The sequence below is a fragment of the Podarcis erhardii genome, assembly GCF_964252035.2.
Source record: "Podarcis erhardii genome assembly, chromosome: 7".
NCBI lineage: Eukaryota > Metazoa > Chordata > Lepidosauria > Squamata > Lacertidae > Podarcis > Podarcis erhardii.
Window position 1 is genome coordinate 86071332 of NC_138511.1, and position 19730 is coordinate 86091061.

The following is a 19730-nucleotide window of genomic DNA, read 5'->3' on the forward strand; positions in this document are numbered from 1 at the left end:
CTGTAGTATAAACACTGACAACTGGGAAACACTGGCCTGCGAGCGCTCCAGTTGGAGAACAGCCTTTACCAAAGGTATCATGGGCTTTGAAGATGCTCGAACTCAGGACGTAAGGGAGAAACGTGCTAAGAGGAAGGCACGCTTGGCAAACCCTCACCATGATCAACTCCCACCTGGGAACCAATGTCCCCACTGTGGAAGAATGTGTGGATCCAGAATTGGCCTCCACAGTCACTTACAGTAAGGTAAAGGTACCCCTGCCCGTACAGGCCAGTCGTGTCCGACTGTAGGGTTGTGCGCCCATCTCACTTAAGAGGCCAGGGGCCCGCGCTGTCCGGAGACACTTCCAGGTCACGTGGCCAGCGTGACGAAGCTGCTCTGGCGAGCCAGCACCAGCGCAGCACACGGAAACGCCATTTACCTTCCCGCTATAAAGCGGTCCCTATTTATCTACTTGCACTTAGGGGTGCTTTCGAACTGCTAGGTGGGCAGGAGCTGGGACCGAAAGACGGGAGCTCACCCCGCCACGGGGATTCGAACCGCCGACCATGCGATCGGCAAGTCCTAGGCACTGAGGTTTTACCCACAGCGCCACCCGCGTCCCTAGTCACTTACGGACTCACTGTTAAAACCATGTTTATGGAAGACAATCTTACTCGGCTACAAGTGCTCGCCAAAGAAATAAATAAAAGTAGGTGTGTCACACAAATGCTCCATTTGTCCTGGATGCTTGAGTTGCGATTCCTGCCTTTTGGGTCCGCCAGCTGTTTTTGGACTACAGTTCCCATCATCCCTGACCACTGGTCTTGCTAGCTAGGAATGATGGGAATTGTAGTCCCAAACATCTGGAGGGCCGGAGTTTGCCTATGCCTGATTTATACAGTCACCCTTAACCAGCTACAGCTCCCAGAATCCTTTGGAAGAAGCCACGACCGCTTAAAGTGATATGATACTGCTCTAAAGTCTATAGTGCAGACGGGACCTTTGGATTATTATTTTTTAGCAGAATACGCTACCAACACACAAACTGCGTGCAATAACCAAGAACGGTGGTAGTGGTAAATGGGGGAAAAAAAGATAATCAAGTTTATTGACAGAGACGAGTAAAAGAAATACAAATAAAAAACAAATTTTAACATTCTCTCTTTCCCCTCCCCCCCCGGGTCTTAAATGTGGGAATCCAAACTGCCCCTGTCCTCTCTGCTTCTCTCCCCCCCCCCCAAAAAAAAAAATCATGATTGCAACACAAATACAAGGTTGGCAGAACCATCTGCCCATGAGTGAAACCGATATAAAACTAGTTAGCTTCGCTGCACCTTAGGTCATATACCGGTGGGTGTTGGCCAACCCTCCCATGAAAACTCACCTATGTAGGACTGCCTTTCTATGGAACACAACCCCCCCCTCCACCCCCCAAATCCCTCCATTCAGAGCTGGTCATAATCTGCTCAGGAGAATACTGCCCAGTCTCTGCAATGTTTTAATCTTAGTTGGGGCTAGGAATTAAAATCCAAACAGGGGTGTGTCTCACTCTGTCATTTTGCCATTTGCCAATTCAGGGATCTCTCCTGAGTGGCCTTTAAAAAAAAAAATGCTCTTTTTTATTTTTGGTGTGCATGCTTAAAATCTTTTGGTATGAAAAAATACCCTCCGCCCTCTCCAGCAACAACCACAAAAATCGACACAAGAGGCACTTCTTCCATTTCCATCTCTCCCGATCACCCCCTAGTTTTCTAGACCACCTCCCCACACCCTGACACCCCCCCCCAATATATGATTCCCACACGCTTTCCTGCCTCCCGCCTGCCCAGAATGAGACAAGTGCCCAAACTGGCTAGTTACAGAAATCTGGGACTCTATGTAAAACTGCACAGATTTAGAAACTGTCCTATATACACAATGTCCGGGGAGGAGGGGCACTGGAAGAAACAGATGAGCTGGTGGAGATACCTGTGGGTGGGAATGGGGCACAGCACCCAGGATTAAAGGAGGCCCACAAAGATTTCAGGGTCGCAAGGCTGTTTGGTCCGGGAGCGAGAGGAAGAGCAGGCTATCCACTAGAGGGGAACGTGTTTCAGTGGAGATCTGTTGTGTGTGTGTGTGTTGGCTGGGACACTCAGTGGCGTAGCGTGGGGGGTGCAGGGGGGGCCGGCCGCACCATCTGGGGGGGCGCGCTCGCCGCCTCCGGAGTCGCCGAAGATCCTCGGGCGCAGGCTGTAGCAGAGCCCCATGGCAGCAGCCCAGGCAGCAGCAAGAAGAAGCTGGCAGCGGCGGCAGGTTAGGGGTTAGGGGCGCAAATTACTTGCCTTGCCCCGGGTTAGGGGGCGCAAATTACTTGCCTTGCCCCGGGTTAGGGGGTGCAAATTACTTGCCTTGCCCCGGGTGCTGACAACCCACGCTACGCCGCTGGGGACACTTGGACTTCTACAAACCCATCTTCACACCTATCCAGGCATGGGCTAAAGACCCTGGCTTGGGGCTTGATTCCAGAGGGCTCAATGCTGCCTACACGGACTGGCAGTGCTTCTCTGCTGTCAGGGATTGAAGCGTCAACATTCTGCATGCAAAGCTGGTGAGCTATGGCCCTTCCCGAAGGATTGCCCTTCCATGCAATCGAAATGCCCCCTCCGTGTTTTACAAACAGCCTCTCTCTGAAGACCAAGTCCGGGGCCTAAGGCTCTCGCCTTCATGCCCTGCTTGTGAATTTCCCAGAAGCCTCTGGTGGACAGCAACAAGGTGCTAGGCTAAGTGGACCATTGGCCTGAGAGTCTGGTGGCAATTCCTAGGTGCTCCAGCAATAACCGGGTAGCAGAGATTCGCTCGTAAGGCGGGAGATGGCACATGCGCCCACTAGGCGCATGCCTAGCTCCCATGCCACCTCCTTAGCTGACAACCACACAGCCACATGCCTGAAAATCGGGTTCAGCCCTTTGCAGTGTGGCTGCTCAGAGTCCTGCCTCCCTCCCTGCCCCCCCCCCAACTGTCCTGAACTCGCACTCGCCTCCTAGCGGCTGGGGAAGTCCCTGAAACACATTAACAACGAGATGCCAACTGCTGTGCGATTTGCCCCACCCCTTTCGAAGACACCCCGATTCCGACGCTGCCATATTCTTTCCCCCTGCCCTCCCGTTTAAAGAGACCCCCCTCCCCGCAAATCAACACCCACCCCGCCCTCCCCAGACCCTCGTAGTAGGTTACATAGATGTGGCTTCATATATAAGCTTGCTATGGAAATATTATTTAAAAAATAGATTTATGTACAATGATCGCCCCAGTCCACGGCTGGCTGAAGAGGATGTCAGGCGGGGAATAAGTTACTAATTCCAGTCACTGCCACGGCGGGTGGGAGAGGGTTTCGAAGGGGTGCGCAGGCATCCCATGACCCAGCGGCTGCCCCCCTCCCTATTCAGGGATCACGCTCCTTTTTTACTTTAACGTCTCCGGCTAAGATGGTGGCGATCTCCCCCTGCATGAAGGCCCAGGGGACGTTGGAGCCCACCAGGGGGCATTTCTCACTGCTGGGGCAATACACCTCTCCCGCGGCTCCCTGGGCTTTAATGAAATCCCGGGAGCACGGGAAACAGAACTTGTGCCCGGGCACCGAGGGGCACTGGACAAAGTGGGTATCCTCCAGGCGCTCGTGGCAGATGGTGCAACACAGAGGGGCGCTGCTGGCAGCCCCGGAGGAATCGGGGGCGCTCTGCGTACCGCTGGGCTCAACTCCCCCGGAAGAGTGGGCCCCGGAGGAGGAAGAGGAGGAGGTGGTGGTCGTCGCTGGTCCCGGCTCGCCGTTTCGCGGGACCAGGCGGTGTTGCCCTGAGGCGGCGGGCGACGCTGGGCTGGCGCTGTTTTGCCGGGCGGTGGTGGAGTGGACCGGGTTGGCTTCCTTGGTCCCCAGGGTGTCGGCCACATTCTTGAGGGCCGTGATGGGCGAGGGGTCGTTCCGCAAGGAGCCTTCGGGCAAGGGCCCTTGGCCAGCCGAGGCGGGCAGGTGGGCCATGCTTGACGGATACAGGCCGCCCGACCCCTGGGGCAGCCAGTGCTGCCTCTGCTGTTGCTCCTCGCCGGTCAGCTTGCCGGCTAGCTCCCCCTCCGGCTCGGGAGAGGCCTTGCGCCGCCTCATGACGGCCCGCGATGGGGGCACGGCCCTCAGCAACAGGCTGGGCGGCATGGCGCAGTTGCCGTCCAGGAACTGCTGGGGCAGGGCGTCGTGTGCCGGGGCCTCTCGGAAAAAGCGCACGCCTTCAGTGAAGAGCTCTCCGAGGAGGCGCCAGTCTCCGGTGCTGTGGCGCTTCTCGTACTCCAGGTACTTGTATCCGGACGAGATGACCTTTCCCGGGTCCTTGAGGCAGTCCTGGAACATCTGCTTGGCCACTCCGAGGACCCCGGCATAGACGCTGCCCGAGCCGCACGGGTACTCTGTGAACAGCTTCATCTCGTACTCATAGCCAGGCCGGGGCGCGGCGTCGAAGGCGAAGATCCTCCCCACGAGCGCGTGGTCCTTCTTGAAGCGCACGTTGAAGGGCGCGCAGCCGTACAGCGCCAGCAGCTGCTCGCGCACCGCCTTGGGCTTGCCGTGCCACTCCTCGGCCCGCCCGCGCATGGCTTCGTTCAGCTCTGCCAGGCACTCGGCGTTGCGCTGCTTCTCCTTCTCGTAGTCGGCGTAGGCCGCCCTCGCCGGCTTGGCCAGCTCTCCCAGAATGGGCGACGCCATGGCCAGAGAGGCCGGCCGGCCCCCCAGGCCCGACACGGCGGCCAGCAGGCCCTGGGGGGCTCCCATCAGCCCCTGAGGCACCAGGCTGGGCGGCACGGGGCCGATCAGCGCCCTCCTGGCCGTGGGGCTCTGCCGGCTGCCCTCGCCCTCGTCGGAGGCACGTGCCAGGCCGTTGGGCAGGCGGGGGCTGAGGGTGTAGTCGCCGCCTCCTCCTCCACCGCCGCCTGAAAGGCGTCCCCGCTCATATCTCTCCAGGGCCCCTGCGGCGGCGCCTTCCTTGGCGTGTTTGGAGCCCTGTGGCCCCGGCGATCGCCCTTCTTGCAGGACGTGGTTCCTCTTGAGCTGCCTGGCCGTCTCGATGAGGAACTCGATGCGGTCGGCGCCTTCGAAATTGACGCATCCGCGGCACACGGCCTCGCTGAAGTCCCAGATCATGGCCCACGGCATCTTGGGCAGGTCGCACAAGTAGCACCATTGTCTGCGGGACGTCTGCACCGAAGACATCTTGGCGCCCCTCTGTCTGGCCGACGCGCAGCAGACCCGGGATGGCGGCCTTGCCTGCAAGGGGGGGGGGGTTGGTGGAAGTGGGGGGGGGGATCGAGGCTGGATCTGTTGGGGGGGGATCGGGGCCTGGTTTGCACCTGTGCGCGCGAAGTGCAAAGGGGGAGGGCGAGGAGATCCAGTCCGGGAGGAAGAGGAGGAGGAGGAGGAGGGGAAGACGGAGAGAGGGGTGGAAATAATAATAAAAAAAAAGCGGTGGTGGGGAGGGGGGAAATTCCCCTCTCTCGCCTGCCCTCTTACATGGAGAAACTTACATAACTCCGCTGCAAGGCCTGCTGGGAGATGTAGTCTTGCAGCCCAGCGGGAAATTTGGGGGCGGAGTGGTGGGGGGGCGCACGGGCGCGCGCGCAAGGAAGGGATCTGCGGCTGAGCCGGTGCATCAGCGGGGAAAGAGATCTTCGCAAGCGGTGCGCATCGTGGGGACTGTTTAGGGCTGGATCCCTTCCCCGCTGGCCCCCAGGCATTTTAAAACCTAACCATTTTAAACCATTTTAAAACCTAACCCGTTTTTCCTGGCGTGCGCTTCCGCGCGGTGGAATCCGATTGCAAGCGCAACAGCTGCGTTTCGTGCAACAAACTTGCCGCAGAAAAACCATTGCTGTTATTTGAAGCCAAGACTGAAACAACCTAATATATTCATCTGGTTTATATTGTAATAAAAGATCTGTCACTTTGATAGGTCTTATTTGCAGCAAAACAAAAACCTTGTGCCACAGTCCCCTGGACTTGCCCCTTATAGCACTCTTCTGGGTTTTTATATCGTCCCCATGGTATCCCAGGATCTGAAAGGATTCCAGTTATGCCATTGACGGGGTCGTTTAAGGTTAGGTTGGCAAGCTTTCAGATCGCACAGAATTCTTCTCCAGGGTGAATTCCAGGGACATACTTGCAATCCCCTCCAACTATAAAGCTGCACAAATACAACCAGCTAAGTACACCCGATTCGTTCCTGGTAATATATTTAATTGGGTTGCTCTATGGACAAGCTACGGTCAGCACCAAGAACAGACACACAATCGATTGAGAAAGCAGCTTTGATTATTCTGCGTGTACAACTGGTCTGAAGTAGGAAGACTCAGGTTGCATGGGATGAGTCTTCAGGTGGAAAGGCCATAATGATGGAGAGATACTCACCTGCCACTACTCCACAGAGCCCCGGGGAGCTGGCATACTCACCCAGATGCCCATTGGGCAGATGCGGGGTTGGACTAGAATACTAGATGACCCTGTGGAACGCCCTCCCACCAGATGTCAAAGAGAAAAATAACTACCAAACTTTTAGAGGACATCTAAAGGCAGCCCTGTTTAGGGAAGCTTTTAATGTTGAATAGGTTATTGTATTTTAGTGTTTTGTTGGAAGCCGCCCAGGGTGGCTGGGGAAACCCAGCCAGATGGGCGGGGTATAAATAATAAATTATTATTATTATTATTATAACCCAGGCGCCTGACTTTTACCTTCACCAGAGTTTGGAAAAAGCCCAATTAATTGCACCTACCCTCGATTTGGATAATAAAATCCAGCCACATCCATGACCCCCCCCCCATTCTCTTCCTACACTGTTTCTCCCCCACCCCTCTTTCTTCCCAGGAAAGAGAGTAACGAGGCCCTAAAGGGTTAATTCAGCTTCGTGTGCCCAGGAGGTGGAAACTACGTTTCCCGAGATGCAGTGCGCCTCAGAAGCCCGGATGCTGTTGCGCATTTCCTGGTGGCCCCCCTCCCCGCTTTCCTGTTTCTGCTCTGCCAGTCGCCCTCCCTCCTTGTGCAGAGGATCATAGGTCCGCTGGAGGGGGGGTGCCGAGGGGGGGTTCCCGACGGACGGAGCAGAAAATAAAAAAAGACCGTAGAAAGCGCAAAGCTCGCAGCCCAGGGGCGTACGTGTGATGGGCACCTTGCAAAGCAACAGATGCGCGAGGGTGTGAAATTGGAAATAGGTGGAATCATTGCATTGCAGGGGGTTGGGCTAGATGACCCCTGGGGTCCCTTTCCAGTTCCAGCTCTACGATTCTGTATGATTGCTCCCCGCTAAAAACGAAGATCATGGCCACTGGCATGGTCACCTCCTGGCAAATAGTAGGGGAAGAAATGGAGGCAGTGGGAGATTTTACTTTCTTGGGCTCCATGATCACTGCAGATGGTGACAGCAGCCACGAAATTAAAAGACGCCTGCTTCTTGGGAGAAAAGCAATGACAAACCTAGACAGCATCTTAAAAAGCAGAGGCATCACCTTGTCAACAAAGGTCCATATAGTTAAAGCCATGGTTTTCCCAGTAGTGATGTATGGAAGTGAGAGCTGGACCATAAAGAAGGCTGATCGCCGAAGAATGGATGCTTTTGAATTATGGTCCTGGGGGAGACTCTTGAGAGTCCCATGGACTGCAAGAAGATCAAACCTATCTATTCTTAAGGAAATCAGCCCTGAGTGCTCACTGGAAGGACAGATCCTGAAGCTGAGGCTCCAAGACTTTGGCCACCTCATGAGAAGAGAAGACTCCCTGGAAAAGACCCTGATGTTGGGAAAGATGGAGGGCACAAGGAGAAGGGGACGAGAGAGGACGAGATGGTGGGACAGTGTTCTCGAAGCTACCAGCATGAGTTTGACCAAACTGCCGGAGGCAGTGGAAGACAGAAGTGCCTGGCGTGCTCTGATCCAGGGGGTCACAAAGAGGCGGACACGACTAAACGACTAAGCAACAACAACAATCCTAGAGAAAGGAGCTGACAACATGGCCTTGCTATGTGACATTCTGTGTTACCCTGTAAGCTTCAGATATTTTTTTTGGGTGAGAGGGAGTGGGACAGGAAGCAAAATGGACTCAGATTGCCTGTTACTGCGCTTTAGTATCAATATCCAGAGGAAAGGTGTTCACACAAACACACAGAATCATAGAATCATAGAATCCTAGAGTTGGAAGAGACCACAAGGGCCATCGAGTCCAACCCCCTGCCAAGCAGGAAACACCATCAGAGCACTCCTGACATATGGTTGTCAAGCCTCTGCTTAAAGACCTCCAAAGAAGGAGACTTCACCACACTCCTTGGCAGCAAATTCCACTGTCGAACAGCTCTTACTGTCAGGAAGTTCTTCCTAATGTTTAGGTCGAATCTTCTTTCTTGTAGTTTGGAACCATTGCTCCGTGTCCGCTTCTCTGGAGCAGCAGAAAACAACCTTACTCCCTCCTCTATGTGACATCCTTTTATATATTTGAACATGGCTATCATATCACCCCTTAACCTCCTCTTCTCCAGGCTAAACATGCCCAGCTCCCTTAGCCGTTCCTCATAAGGCATGGTTTCCAGGCCTTTGACCATTTTGGTTGCCCTCCTCTGGACACGTTCCAGTTTGTCAGTGTCCTTCTTGAACTGTGGTGCCCAGAACTGGACACATGCAAGTTGTCTACGCGCCTGCCGTGGGGAGAGGGTTTCCAGTGAACGGCAGTGACTGTCTTTGTAAATGGACAGCCAGCCTAACAGATGTGGAGGCTAAGGAACGAGAATCATGTTTTTGACCACCAGGCAGCTCTCTGCCGGTCGAGTGAAGAGTTCTGTGTAACTCAGAAGTCTGCAGATTTCCACACCAGCCCCAAATGAGTGTGCATTATACTTAAAACCTGGCCAATAAAAGGAAGAAAAAAAGTCACACAGGTCAGTGGATGGAAAGCTGAACGTGCATTTGACAGACCAGAACTGTGCCATGTACGCGTCGTCCGTTTAAAGCACCTGGTTTCACCCAAAGAATTCTGGGAGCTGTAGTTCCACCCCACCCAGCCACAGCTCCTGGCCCCCTTAATAAACTACAGTTCCCAGGATTCTCTGGAGGAGCAACCAGGGTGACTCTGTGACTTCGTCCGGTAAACCTCATCTCCCATACCTGCCAAGTGTCCCGGAAGAAACGGGACACCCCGTTTTTCCCCGTGTGAAATCACAGCGGTCATTTTGGGTGCCTTGATCTTGCACCCTCTTGTGCTGTGCTCTCACCCCGAAAAATGTGATTTCAGGGTGAGCGCAATGCATGTGACTCGCCTGGGAGCCCGTCCCGGAAGATGCGTGTCTGGGTTTTTTATGTGAAAAAGTTGGGAGGGTCTGCATCTCGGCCAGTCTAAAACCAGAGGTTTCTACTCTCCCAGGTCTGTCCCAACATCTGTTCAGTGACACCAAGAGCTCAAGGACAGTTTCCAATAGAGGCCAAAACACACCTGAAGTTCTTAGGGGCAGGCCTGGTTTGACATGTTGTGAACTGCCCTGAGATATAGGAAGGGCAGATTATAGATTTTGATGATGGTGGTGGTAATAATAATAATAATAATAATAATAATAATAATAATAATAATAATATCAATTGGTAGAGCACACACTCTTAGGGTCCATGAACAACCATAGTCTAGAGGTCCCGGGTCCTAAGGAAGTCAGACTATCCTCCACCAGGGCCAGGGCCTTCTCAGTGATGGCTCCAACCTGGTGGAATGCTCTGTCCCATGAGACTAGGGCCCTTCAGGATTTAACCTCCTTCCGTCGGGCCTGTAAAACAGAGCTATTCCGCTTGGCCTTTAATTTGAATTCCGCCTGATCTTTTATTTCCCTTCTCTTTCCTCCCCCTCCCCTTTTATGAAGATCACTTGCTCTTGAGACCCCACAGCTAATTCTCCCCTGGCCTCCTCGCTGGCCCAAGTAGGACCAATTCAGCCAGCTAGCCCTGGGGATTATCTAATGCTTATTTCCCCTAAACTGATTTTTGAATTTTATTGTCATTCATGTTTTTATACTGTATTTTATGCTGCTTGTATAAATGTTTTTAAATTTGTTGTTTGCCGCCCTGAGCCCGGTTTTTGAACCGGGAAGGGCGGGGTATAAATAAAAAAATATTATTATTATTATTAATCTCAGTCATGGGTTCAAGCCCCACGTTGGGCAAAGGATTCCTGCCTTGCAGGGGGGTGGACTAGATGAATCTTAGGGTCTCTTTCCAAATCTATGTGGCTGGGGTGGTGGTGGTCGGGTGCTCAGCCCGGGGAGAACCCCAGGGTTTGCATTTGGGTTGTGATGTAGTCGTTCTCCCACCCCTGGGATGATTATGACCGAAGCACCCGACATCCAGAGTGAAGAGAACAGCATCACATCCTTTGCAGTTGTATGTATGCGCGCAAGCGCTTTCTAAAATATTAAGGTCGCTATTTTGTCCCCTAAATATCTACAGTGGTGCCTCGCAAGACGAAAAGAATCCCTTCCGCGATTCTCTTCGTCTAGCGGTTTTTTCGTCTTGCGAAGCAAGCCCATTGACGGCTTAGCGGCTTAGCGCTATTAGCGGCTTAGCGGCTTTTAGCGGCTTATCAGCTTAGCGGATAAGCGGCTTAGAAAAAGGGGGGGGAAAGGGGGGGGAGTCGGAAAAACTCGCAAGACATTTTCGTCTTGCGAAGCAAGCCCATAGGGAAATTCGTTTTGCGAAGCGCCTCCAAAACGGAAAACCCTTTCGTCTAGCGGGTTTTTTGTCTTGCGAGGCGTTCGTCTTGCGGGGCACCACTGTACATGGTGCCTCGGGAACAACTTGCACCTTAATATCAGCAAGACAAAGGAGATGGTGTTGGACTTTCGGAGGAAGAGGAGAACTAGCCCCCGCTGTACATCGGGGAGGGCTGTGTGGAGACAGTCTCTTCCTTTAAATTCCTAGGAGTTTATCTCCGTGAAGACCTTACAGTGGTACCTCAGGTTAAGTACTTAATTCGTTCCGGAGGTCCGTTCTGAACCTGAAACTGTTCTTAACCTGAAGCACCACTTTAGCTAATGGGGCCTCTTGCTGCTGCCGCGCCACCGGAGCCCAATTTCTGTTCTCATCCTGAAGCAAAGTTCTTAATCTGAAGCACTATTTCTGGGTTAGCGGAGTGTGTAACCTGAAGCGTATGTAACCTGAAGCGTATGTAATCCGAGGTGCCACTGTACTTGCAAAATAAATACAACCCAGGTGGTTAAGAAAGCCCAACAGAGACTCCATCTTCTTAGAGTATTGCGGAAGAACGAGGTCAATCAACATTTGATGATCTCCTTCTACCGGTCAACAATAGAAAGTGTCCTTTCCAACTGCATCATGGTGTGGTACGCTGCTTTGACATCATCTGATAGGAAGTGCCTACACAGTGTGCTGTATTTACCACAATATATTATGGGCTGTCCCGTGAATCCGCTGGATGAAATAGCGGAAGAACGTTGCCTCAGGAGAGTGAGGAAAATTCACACCCTGGCCGGCACTTTCTTGATCTCCTGCCCTCGGGCAGAAGATACAGAAACATGATTAGTCGCACCAACAGGGTAAAGAACAGCTTCTATCTGTGGGCTGTTAGGCTGCTGGATGAAAAGATAACAACAGGGCAACTGACTTTTGGGTTTGGTGGGTGGGTGTCAGTAAATGAGGGGAATTAAGACTAAGAGAGCTGAGCGGGGGGGTGCTCGTGTAATCTCACTGTATACAAGTTGTACAAGTGACAATAAAGTATTTCAATTTCAATTAAATTGGTGAGACTGAAGTCCCCTTTTCCTTGCATAAAGCTCTGCCCCATAACTCATCTCCGCCCCCCCGTCACCATTTCACGAACACAAGGGAGCTGTAGTACGAAAATAGTTTATTGAGCTTCCATAGGGGACGGGGCAGAGCAAAGGGAATGGCCGGAATGGCTTCAACTTATGCCGGAATGGCCGAGAGCTGCTTTTGGGCAACCTTGCCCCTGCCCCTCCACATTGGGGCTTTTCGGTTGAAGATGCTTTTGGCTTTTCAGGCGCTGGGAAGGGCTTCGGAGAGACGTGGGGAGAGAGGGAAGTTGGTCTTTGTGGGACAGGGAGGCGGCAAAAACCCTCCCCACCCTGTATTCCCCATCAAAGAGTGTCTTAATGCATAAAGCAATTGGGACTGGCAAAGCTGGGGAGCTGGCAGAGGGGTGGGTTGTGTTTTTTTTTGGGGGGTGGTCTGTCTGATTTCCCCTTTCCTGGTTGGCTTTCCATCCTGGGTTTCAGGTGCCTGCAAAAAAAATGCACGACCCAGCAGCTGTGCGTCGCTGCTTGCAAGGACTTTGGTAAACACTCCTGGTCCCACTGCCTCACGTGGTGCTGCGAAAACCGGGTGGCGAGGGGTGTTTCTCGAGCATTGACAGGCTACCCGGCGTGGCCTGGGGGTGGGGGTGGTGGAGACCCCTTGCAACCAAAATCATAGAGTCCGGGGGTGAGTCTGGACTGTGTTTGGCAAAGGAACAAACAACCTTTGGAGAGCCATTTGGGGCAGAGCGTCGAGAGAAGTCGTTTTCCTCGCTGAGCATCTCCCCCATGTGTCCCCCCCCCATAGGGGGCAGCGTCAGCACCAGGTCCTTGGCAGCACTCACAAGTTCTTCCAGCGCCCTCTGCGTTTCCGAGTGGGGATGCCTTTCCTCCGCTTCTGGGGCGCAGGGGACGGCCCGCTTTTGGCCGCAGGCTGGCCTTCCTCGGGCACAGGGACACCCTCATCCTCCCTCCTCTCCGGGGACGGCTCCTCCTTGGCGGCGAAGGTGCCCCTGGGTGGCGGGGTCTCCGAGGAAGGGGCCGGCGGTACCGGGCTCGGGCTCTCCCCCTGCGGGGGCAGCAGGCCATTCGCCTGGGCCGGAAGGAGGGGCAGCAAAGCCGCCACCACGTCGGTGAGCCGCTCCAGGCCTTGCCGCAGGGTGTAGGTCAGCTCGCGGACGGCCTCGGCCGTCTCCCGCTGGGCCTGCAAGAAGTCCAGAGGGGGCTCGGCGGGCAGGTCGAGGCGGGTGCGCCGGCGCCGCAGGGGTGGCGAGGCAGAGGGGCATGGGGTGCTGCCCAGCGGCTCCGCAGGGGAGTGCTCTGGGTGCGGCCTGCATCCTAAGCTGGCTGGAGAAGGCGCTGTTTGGATGATCTGCAGTGAGGCGGTTTGGGCCGAAGGGGGCGCTGGCGAGTCGCGTTCCTTGGGCCTCAGTAGGCCCCCGTTCAGAGTGCAGCAGGAAGTCCGCGCAGAAGTCTCTGGGCTGCAGGAGAGGTTGCCCCTGGCTGGAATATCTGCAGAGGGGGAGGGAAGCAGGAGATTGACAAAGCTGACACCCGGAATAATAATAAATAATTATAATGATAATGATAATAATTTATACCCCGCCCATCTGGCTGGGTTTCCCCAGCCACTCTGGGCGGCTTCCAACAAAACACTAAAATACAATAACCTATTAAACATTAAAAGCTTCCCTAAAGAGGGCTGCCTTCAGATGTCTTCTAAAAGTTTGGTAGTTATTTTTCTCTTTGACATCTGGTGGGAGGGCATTCTACAGGGCGGGCGCCACTACCGAGAAGGCCCTCTGCCTGGTTCCCTGTAACTTGGCTTCTCGCAGAGAGGAAACCGCCAGAAGGCCCTCGGCGCTGGACCTCGGTGTCCGGGCAGAACGATGGAGGTGGAGACGCTCCTTCAGGTATACTGGACCAAGGCCATTTAGGGCTTTAAAGGTCATCACCCACATTTTGAATTGTGCTTGGAAACGTACTGGGAGCCAGTGTAGGTCTTTCAAGACCGGTGTTATATGGTCTTGGCGGCTGCTCCCAGTCTAGCTGCCGCACTCTGGATTAGTTGTAGTTTCCGCACTCTGGATTAGTTGTAGTCACCCTCAAAGGGAGCCCCACGTAGACCGCATTGCAGTAGTCCAAGCGAGAGATAACCAGAGGAAACTCCTTTTCCTAGGCAGTGCTAGAAACTCAGCTATATAATCAAGGCACCGCGTGTTCCCTGAACTCTAGGTTGCGGTCGCCACAACTTCAGTTTACCAGTGGGTCAGACTGGATGACCCTTGGGCCCCTTAAAGGTAAAGGTAAAGGGACCCCTGACCATTAGGTCCAGTCGTAGCCGACATTGGAGTTGCGGCGCTCATCTCGCTTTATCGGCCGAGGGAGCCGGCGTACCGTCGGAGCGGTACCTATTTATCTACTTGCACTCTGACGTGCTTTCGAACTGCTAGATTGGCAGGAGATTCTAAGGATACATATACACATATTCTCTCTCTCTCTCTCCCCGCCACCAAATTTCTGGCTGTAACACAACAACAAGAAAGGAAACACAAAACCAGAATTTGTGGTAGGCAGCCCTGAGCATCCGGCTTTTCCTTCCTCCTCTTTTATTTATTGAAACATATCTTCTACAGTGGTTCTGAGTTGTTCCATTGGTAAAGGGACCCCTGACCATTAAGTCCAGTCGTGACTGACTCTGGGGTTGCAGCGCTCATCTCGCTCTATAGGCCGAGGGAGCCAGCGTACAGCTCATGTGGCCAGCATGACTAAGCCACTTCTGGCGAACCAGAGCAGTGCACGGAAACGCCGTTTACCTTCCTGCCGGAGTGGTACCTATTTATCTACTTGCACTTTGACGTGCTTTCAAACTGCTAGGTGGGCAAGAGCAGGGACCGAGCAACGGGAGCTCACCCTGTTGCGGGCATTTGAACCACCGACCTTCTGATCAGCCAACCCTAGGCTCTTTGGTTTAGACCACAGCGCCACCCGCATCTCTTACAGTTCTACAATTCCACGATCTCAACTACCTTGCTTGACTGCGGCTTGCTCTCATGACAATTCCCACGTCTCAGTATGCGAGGAGAAAGACAGGAAGGGGAAGGTATTCGCTAGGGAGCAAGGCAGAGCTTTTTAAACGGTGGCCGCCAATCTAGCGACCAGAAACCGCCATGTGGTTGTCATTAGACCCACGGCAGTAGCAAAATGTGCCTGGGGAATTTAAAACACAGTTCTTGGGGCCTGCTATTCCACCATCACCAAGCTGCTGTTTCGCTCCAGCCAGCCCTTTCTGGGCCAGCTGTGCGTGGGCAGAGAGAGTATGTTGCCAGCAGCCCTTTGCAGTCCTTACCTCTTTGGGCACAGACCTGAATTCTAACTCCGCGTTCTGAAAGATCTCTCTGCTTGCAGAATCTAGCTCCTCAGGGGACAGACAAGGCTAAAGCCCCTTTTCCCCACAGGCTAGCTTTCTGGGTGCAAGCTCCCTTCCACATGGTGGAGCATTCAGGTACCCAGGGAGCTGCCTAGCTCCTGCAGGGCTGTGCTGGGTGCTAGTTTTGCCGCTGTGTTGCAAATGACTCTTTTTCTCCTGCCTCCACACCTTCCTCAGCAGCCTCAAGGTTACAACCGGGGAACGAGTTGTGTAGGCATGGAGTTGGCACCCGTAACTGGCCTCTAGCCCACCTGAGAGTGGGCACGGGCGTTTTCTCTCGGCACTTGTGCCCTGCATCGAAAGGAGCCGTGGCAGCCGGGAGCCAAGCGTGGACTTGGATCGCAGCAATAACCCAGCTCTGTCCTGCCGTTTGCCTCTCCTGACCTGAAAGCACTTTGCGAGCCCAAGACGGTGACTTGGGGCTGAGGAAAATGCACTCTGCACATGCACAGAGACACCTGTTTCCTGGACATTGGCTCACATATGCCCAAACTGATTCCCAGCGTTGGAAGAAGGTTGCAGAGATAAACCTCTGGCACGCCGGATGAAGCCAGGAAGCATCGGGGAATTCCTCCATCATGGATGTGGAGCTAAAATTGTGGGGAAACCCCTCTTTCTCTCTCTCCCCCCCCCCCCCGCTTTCCTAAGTCCTTCAAACCTGGAGCAGGAATTTCCCAAAGGAAAGAGAAAAGAATGTCTCTTAGGGTCATGGGTTCGAGAAAAAGATTCCTGCATTGCAGGGGGTTGGACTAGATGACCCTTGTGTTTCCCCTGTTCTGTGCGCTTATCATGCCAATATAACTCCCTGCCATTTATTTGAGCTTCGGCTCTGGAATCCAAGGCATGGGTAGCGATGCGGAGATTAAAATAGCATCCCTTCGAGGCCCAAATCCCTGCTGGATGCCTGTTGCTCCATTTTCAGAGCAATTAGGTTTCTGAGCATGTGCAGAGTGCCTTTCCCTCGCCATTTGGAGTCGCATTCGGAATTTACCAGGTTAGATGGGAAACAGGCACAGCATGCATTTAAAACCCATAGCTTCCCCCCCCTGTACACCAAGAAACCTGGGAACTGTAGTTTGTTATAAAGGCGCTGGGAATTTTAGGGCTGTGAGATTCTTCTCTCTTTCTTGCCCTTCCCTGCCCAACCCCAATGGCAATTCATTGGCCTGCCGCGTGTCTCTTTCTTAAAAACCAGAAATGCTGCAAATTGAAGCGAACTGACACCCTTTCCCACACCCGATCTGAAATCGCCCCCCCATCACTTCACACACCCCTAGACCCATGGGGGCATCTGTGAAATGGAGGTGAAATCCTTAGTCCAGACTCAAGCTCAGGCAAACACAGACCACTGAATACATAACAATCTGCTTGCCGCTATCCGAGGGCAAGGCACTCTGCACATGCTCAGAGGCGCGCGCACACACAACTTCACATTGTGCCTCAAATCAAGCCCTTCTCGGTCCTCCAGCGCCTCCTCGGTATAGAAACCAGCTCCTGGTGGCGGCATGTGGAGTTTTCAATTTTTTACCCCATGCTGTCAGCGTGCCAACCCACATGTGGCAAGCCTCGGGCCCTTACATTATGCCAATCTGTCCTTCCCAACGCCTTGGCAGACCTGGGCCCCGGAGGGCACCTGCTTTGGCCGCCGGCACCTGCCTGCCGGAGGGATGGGATGTCACGAGGACTCACCTGCGCCATGCTCAGCCGCCAGCCGGTAACTGGGGGTGGCGAACCCCGGCGTGTTCTGCAAGGCGCCGGGTTCCACCCCGCCCGCCCCCATCACCACGCCGGGCCCCAGGATGGCGAAGATGGTCTCTTCCTCGGCCGAGAAGGTCTCATCGCAGGCGCTGCCGGCCCCCTGCGTGGAGTGGGGCACCCTGGCCAGCTTCTCCTTGGTGCGCCGCTTGAAGTCATTCCAGCGTTTCTGCACCTCTTGCCCGGTCCGCTTCCAGCTGGTGATGCTGTTGATCTTGGCGGCGATGCCCTCCCACACCCTCCGCCGCTCGGCCACCGTCACCCGCCGGCTCTGGGTGCCGTACAGCTTGGCGTAGTTGGCACGGACCTCCTGGATCAGGATCTGGTTCTCCTCGTAGGAGAAGCGGGGCTTGCGGAGGCGGGTGATCTCCTCGCTCTCGCCAGACATCCCGGTGCCCTTCTGCTGCTGCTGCTGCTGCTGCCAACCGTTCCGATGCCCCTTCCAAATGCCAGGCTCCTTCAAGCTCTGGGAAGCGGTTCTCTGGGGCTGCGGGTGCCCAGTTGGCACCGCTGCATGGGCACCCTAGCCAGGGCGGGTGCTGGTGGTCCTGTCAGAGAAGGAGAGAGAGAGAGAGAGAGATGATTGGCATCGCCCAGCAAATGCATTGGGCTGGCACCTTGCAAGTTTTGGGTGGGTGGGTGCCCCAGCGCCACGCTGGCTGCCCAGCAGCTCTGCTTTTGGCAGGGGGGTCCCTCTGCCCCAGGGCCCCCCCCAAGCCTCCCCAGCTGGGAAGGGGGTGTCTGGGGAGGGCTCCTCCAGAAGGGGGTCTCCGCTCCCGCTCAGCTGCTGCCTTGCTGCATTGAAATGCCTCCCCCGCTCCCCCCTCCCAGTTCCTCCTCCTCCTCCTCCTCCTGCTGCTACTGGGCATGCGCCTGGCTTCGCCGCACTCCCAGCAGGCCAAGGGGCGGCCTGGATGGTTGCCCCGGGCAACCGAAGCCTTGCTCGCTCTTCTCGCAGGGCCTGGCGGAGCCCGGAGCAGGAGCGCCCCAAAGGCTTCTGGGAATTCAGAAGCAATTGCCCCCCCCTCCCCATATTTCTGGGGGTACGCAGGGGTACGCATAGCCCCTAAACATTTTGGGAATCATTGTAGTTTTGTCCATATATACTGTATTTATTTTCCCCGATTTGAACTATAAAATGGTGATTTTTTGGAGTCAAAATAGGAGAACCCCTAAACATATTTTTTTTAGAAAAAAGCACTGTAAATATATATACATATATATATATATATATATATACGTGTGTGTGTGTGTGTGTGTGTTCCTTTCTTGCGAGGAATTTCCCTTAAAAAAAGGGAAAAGTTGACAGCTATGAATATACATATACAGCAATTGCAACCCCCCCATATATATATATAAACACACACATATATATATCCTTTCTCTCTTTTTTTTGCAGCATTTGCTTTTTTCAAAAAAATAATATTTATTCAAATTTTAAAGATTACAAAAAGAAAAAAAAAGAAAAAAATGCAAACAATTATATATAAAAAAACACACAGATCAAACCTTGACATCACTTGCTTTCATTCGCTTACTTCCTTGACCTCCTCGCACCTCCCATTTTTGTATTCTAATTCAGTTAGATATTTCAGCAAATCCTTTCCAGCTTTGTTTTTATCTTAATAATTTATCTTAATATATTGTGATTTTGCATTCTCTTCTTTCGCCGATTCATTTTTGCTTAATCCTTTATATCTTTTCTGCTAAAGCCACATAATCCTATTCCAACATCTTTCTAACATTCCTCATATATATCCTTTCTCATGTATCCCACTATTCGTTTCATTCATTTTTGTTTACAGGTATCATTCCAGTTCTGCTAAGATAGTATTATTTGTACAATATAATCTTACATATTCCTTAAATATTTTCCCTTCTCCATATATTTTCTGATTTAAAGCTCCTCTGACTTTTCCCGTCAATTTTGCTAGTTGGAAAGATTCTATCATTAATGGGGTTTCTTAGACGTGCCTTTTGAAATACTGAAAACAACTGAGCTTTCCCACATTCATTTTCTCCTTTGTTGTTTCCCCCCCAAATGTGTGCATTTCCTGAAGGCATGCTCTGAATTAGCTGCGATGGTTAAAACACAGAGTGGGGGGTGACAAAATGCACAAACCATGGGTGCAGTTTGACTCTCTTCCGAGCAACACACACACAAACATTCGTGCTGTTTAGGAAAGCTTTTAATGTTTGATGCATTACTGTATTTTAATATTTTGTTGGAAGCCGCCCAGAGTGGCTGGGGAAGCCCGGCCAGATGGACAGGTTATAAATATATTATTATTATTATTATTATTATTATTATTATTATTATTATTATTATTAATGCATTGTCAGCCACAAACGGGAATCGGTTGTATATGCCTGATTAAATCCCCCAGAACCCTGGTACCATACCTAATGCAGACAAGATCTAAAATTCAGCCATAAATCATCCCTTTTGAGATGCAAGAATATCCTGCCCTGACAGAAGCAAATGCCCTTCTCTTTTGCATTTCTTGAGACATTTACAGTGGTGCCTCGCAAGACGAAAAGAATCCGTTCCGCGAATCTCTTCGTCTTGCGGTTTTTTCGTCTTGCGAAGCAAGCCCATTGACGGCTTAGCGGATTAGCGCTATTAATGGCTTAGCGGATCAGCTGATAAGCGGCTTAGCGGATCAGCTGATAAGCGGCTTAGCAGCTTAGCGGATCAGCTGATAAGCGGCTTAGCGGCTTAGCGCATCAGCTGATAAGCGGCTTAGCGGCTTAG

At 53.0% G+C, this 19730-nt stretch overlaps 2 protein-coding genes across 2 annotated transcripts; both read right to left on the minus strand.

Moving 5' to 3' along the window:
* Positions 1-2414: 2414 nt before the first annotated feature.
* IRF2BP1 (interferon regulatory factor 2 binding protein 1) lies at positions 2415-5280 on the minus strand. The gene has a single exon (XM_081872234.1). It carries the CDS (start codon positions 5216-5218, stop codon positions 3407-3409), a length of 1812 nt encoding a protein of 603 aa, XP_081728360.1. The 5' UTR covers positions 5219-5280; the 3' UTR covers positions 2415-3406.
* Positions 5281-12174: 6894 nt separating this feature from the next.
* MYPOP (Myb related transcription factor, partner of profilin) lies at positions 12175-17820 on the minus strand. The gene is made up of 2 exons (XM_081871864.1): positions 16910-17820; positions 12175-13302 (listed from the first exon to the last, which is right to left on the minus strand). The coding sequence occupies exons 1-2, from the start codon at positions 17361-17363 to the stop codon at positions 12632-12634; spliced, it is 1125 nt and encodes a 374-aa protein (XP_081727990.1). The 5' UTR covers positions 17364-17820; the 3' UTR covers positions 12175-12631.
* Between the last annotated feature and the right edge of the window lie 1910 nt (positions 17821-19730).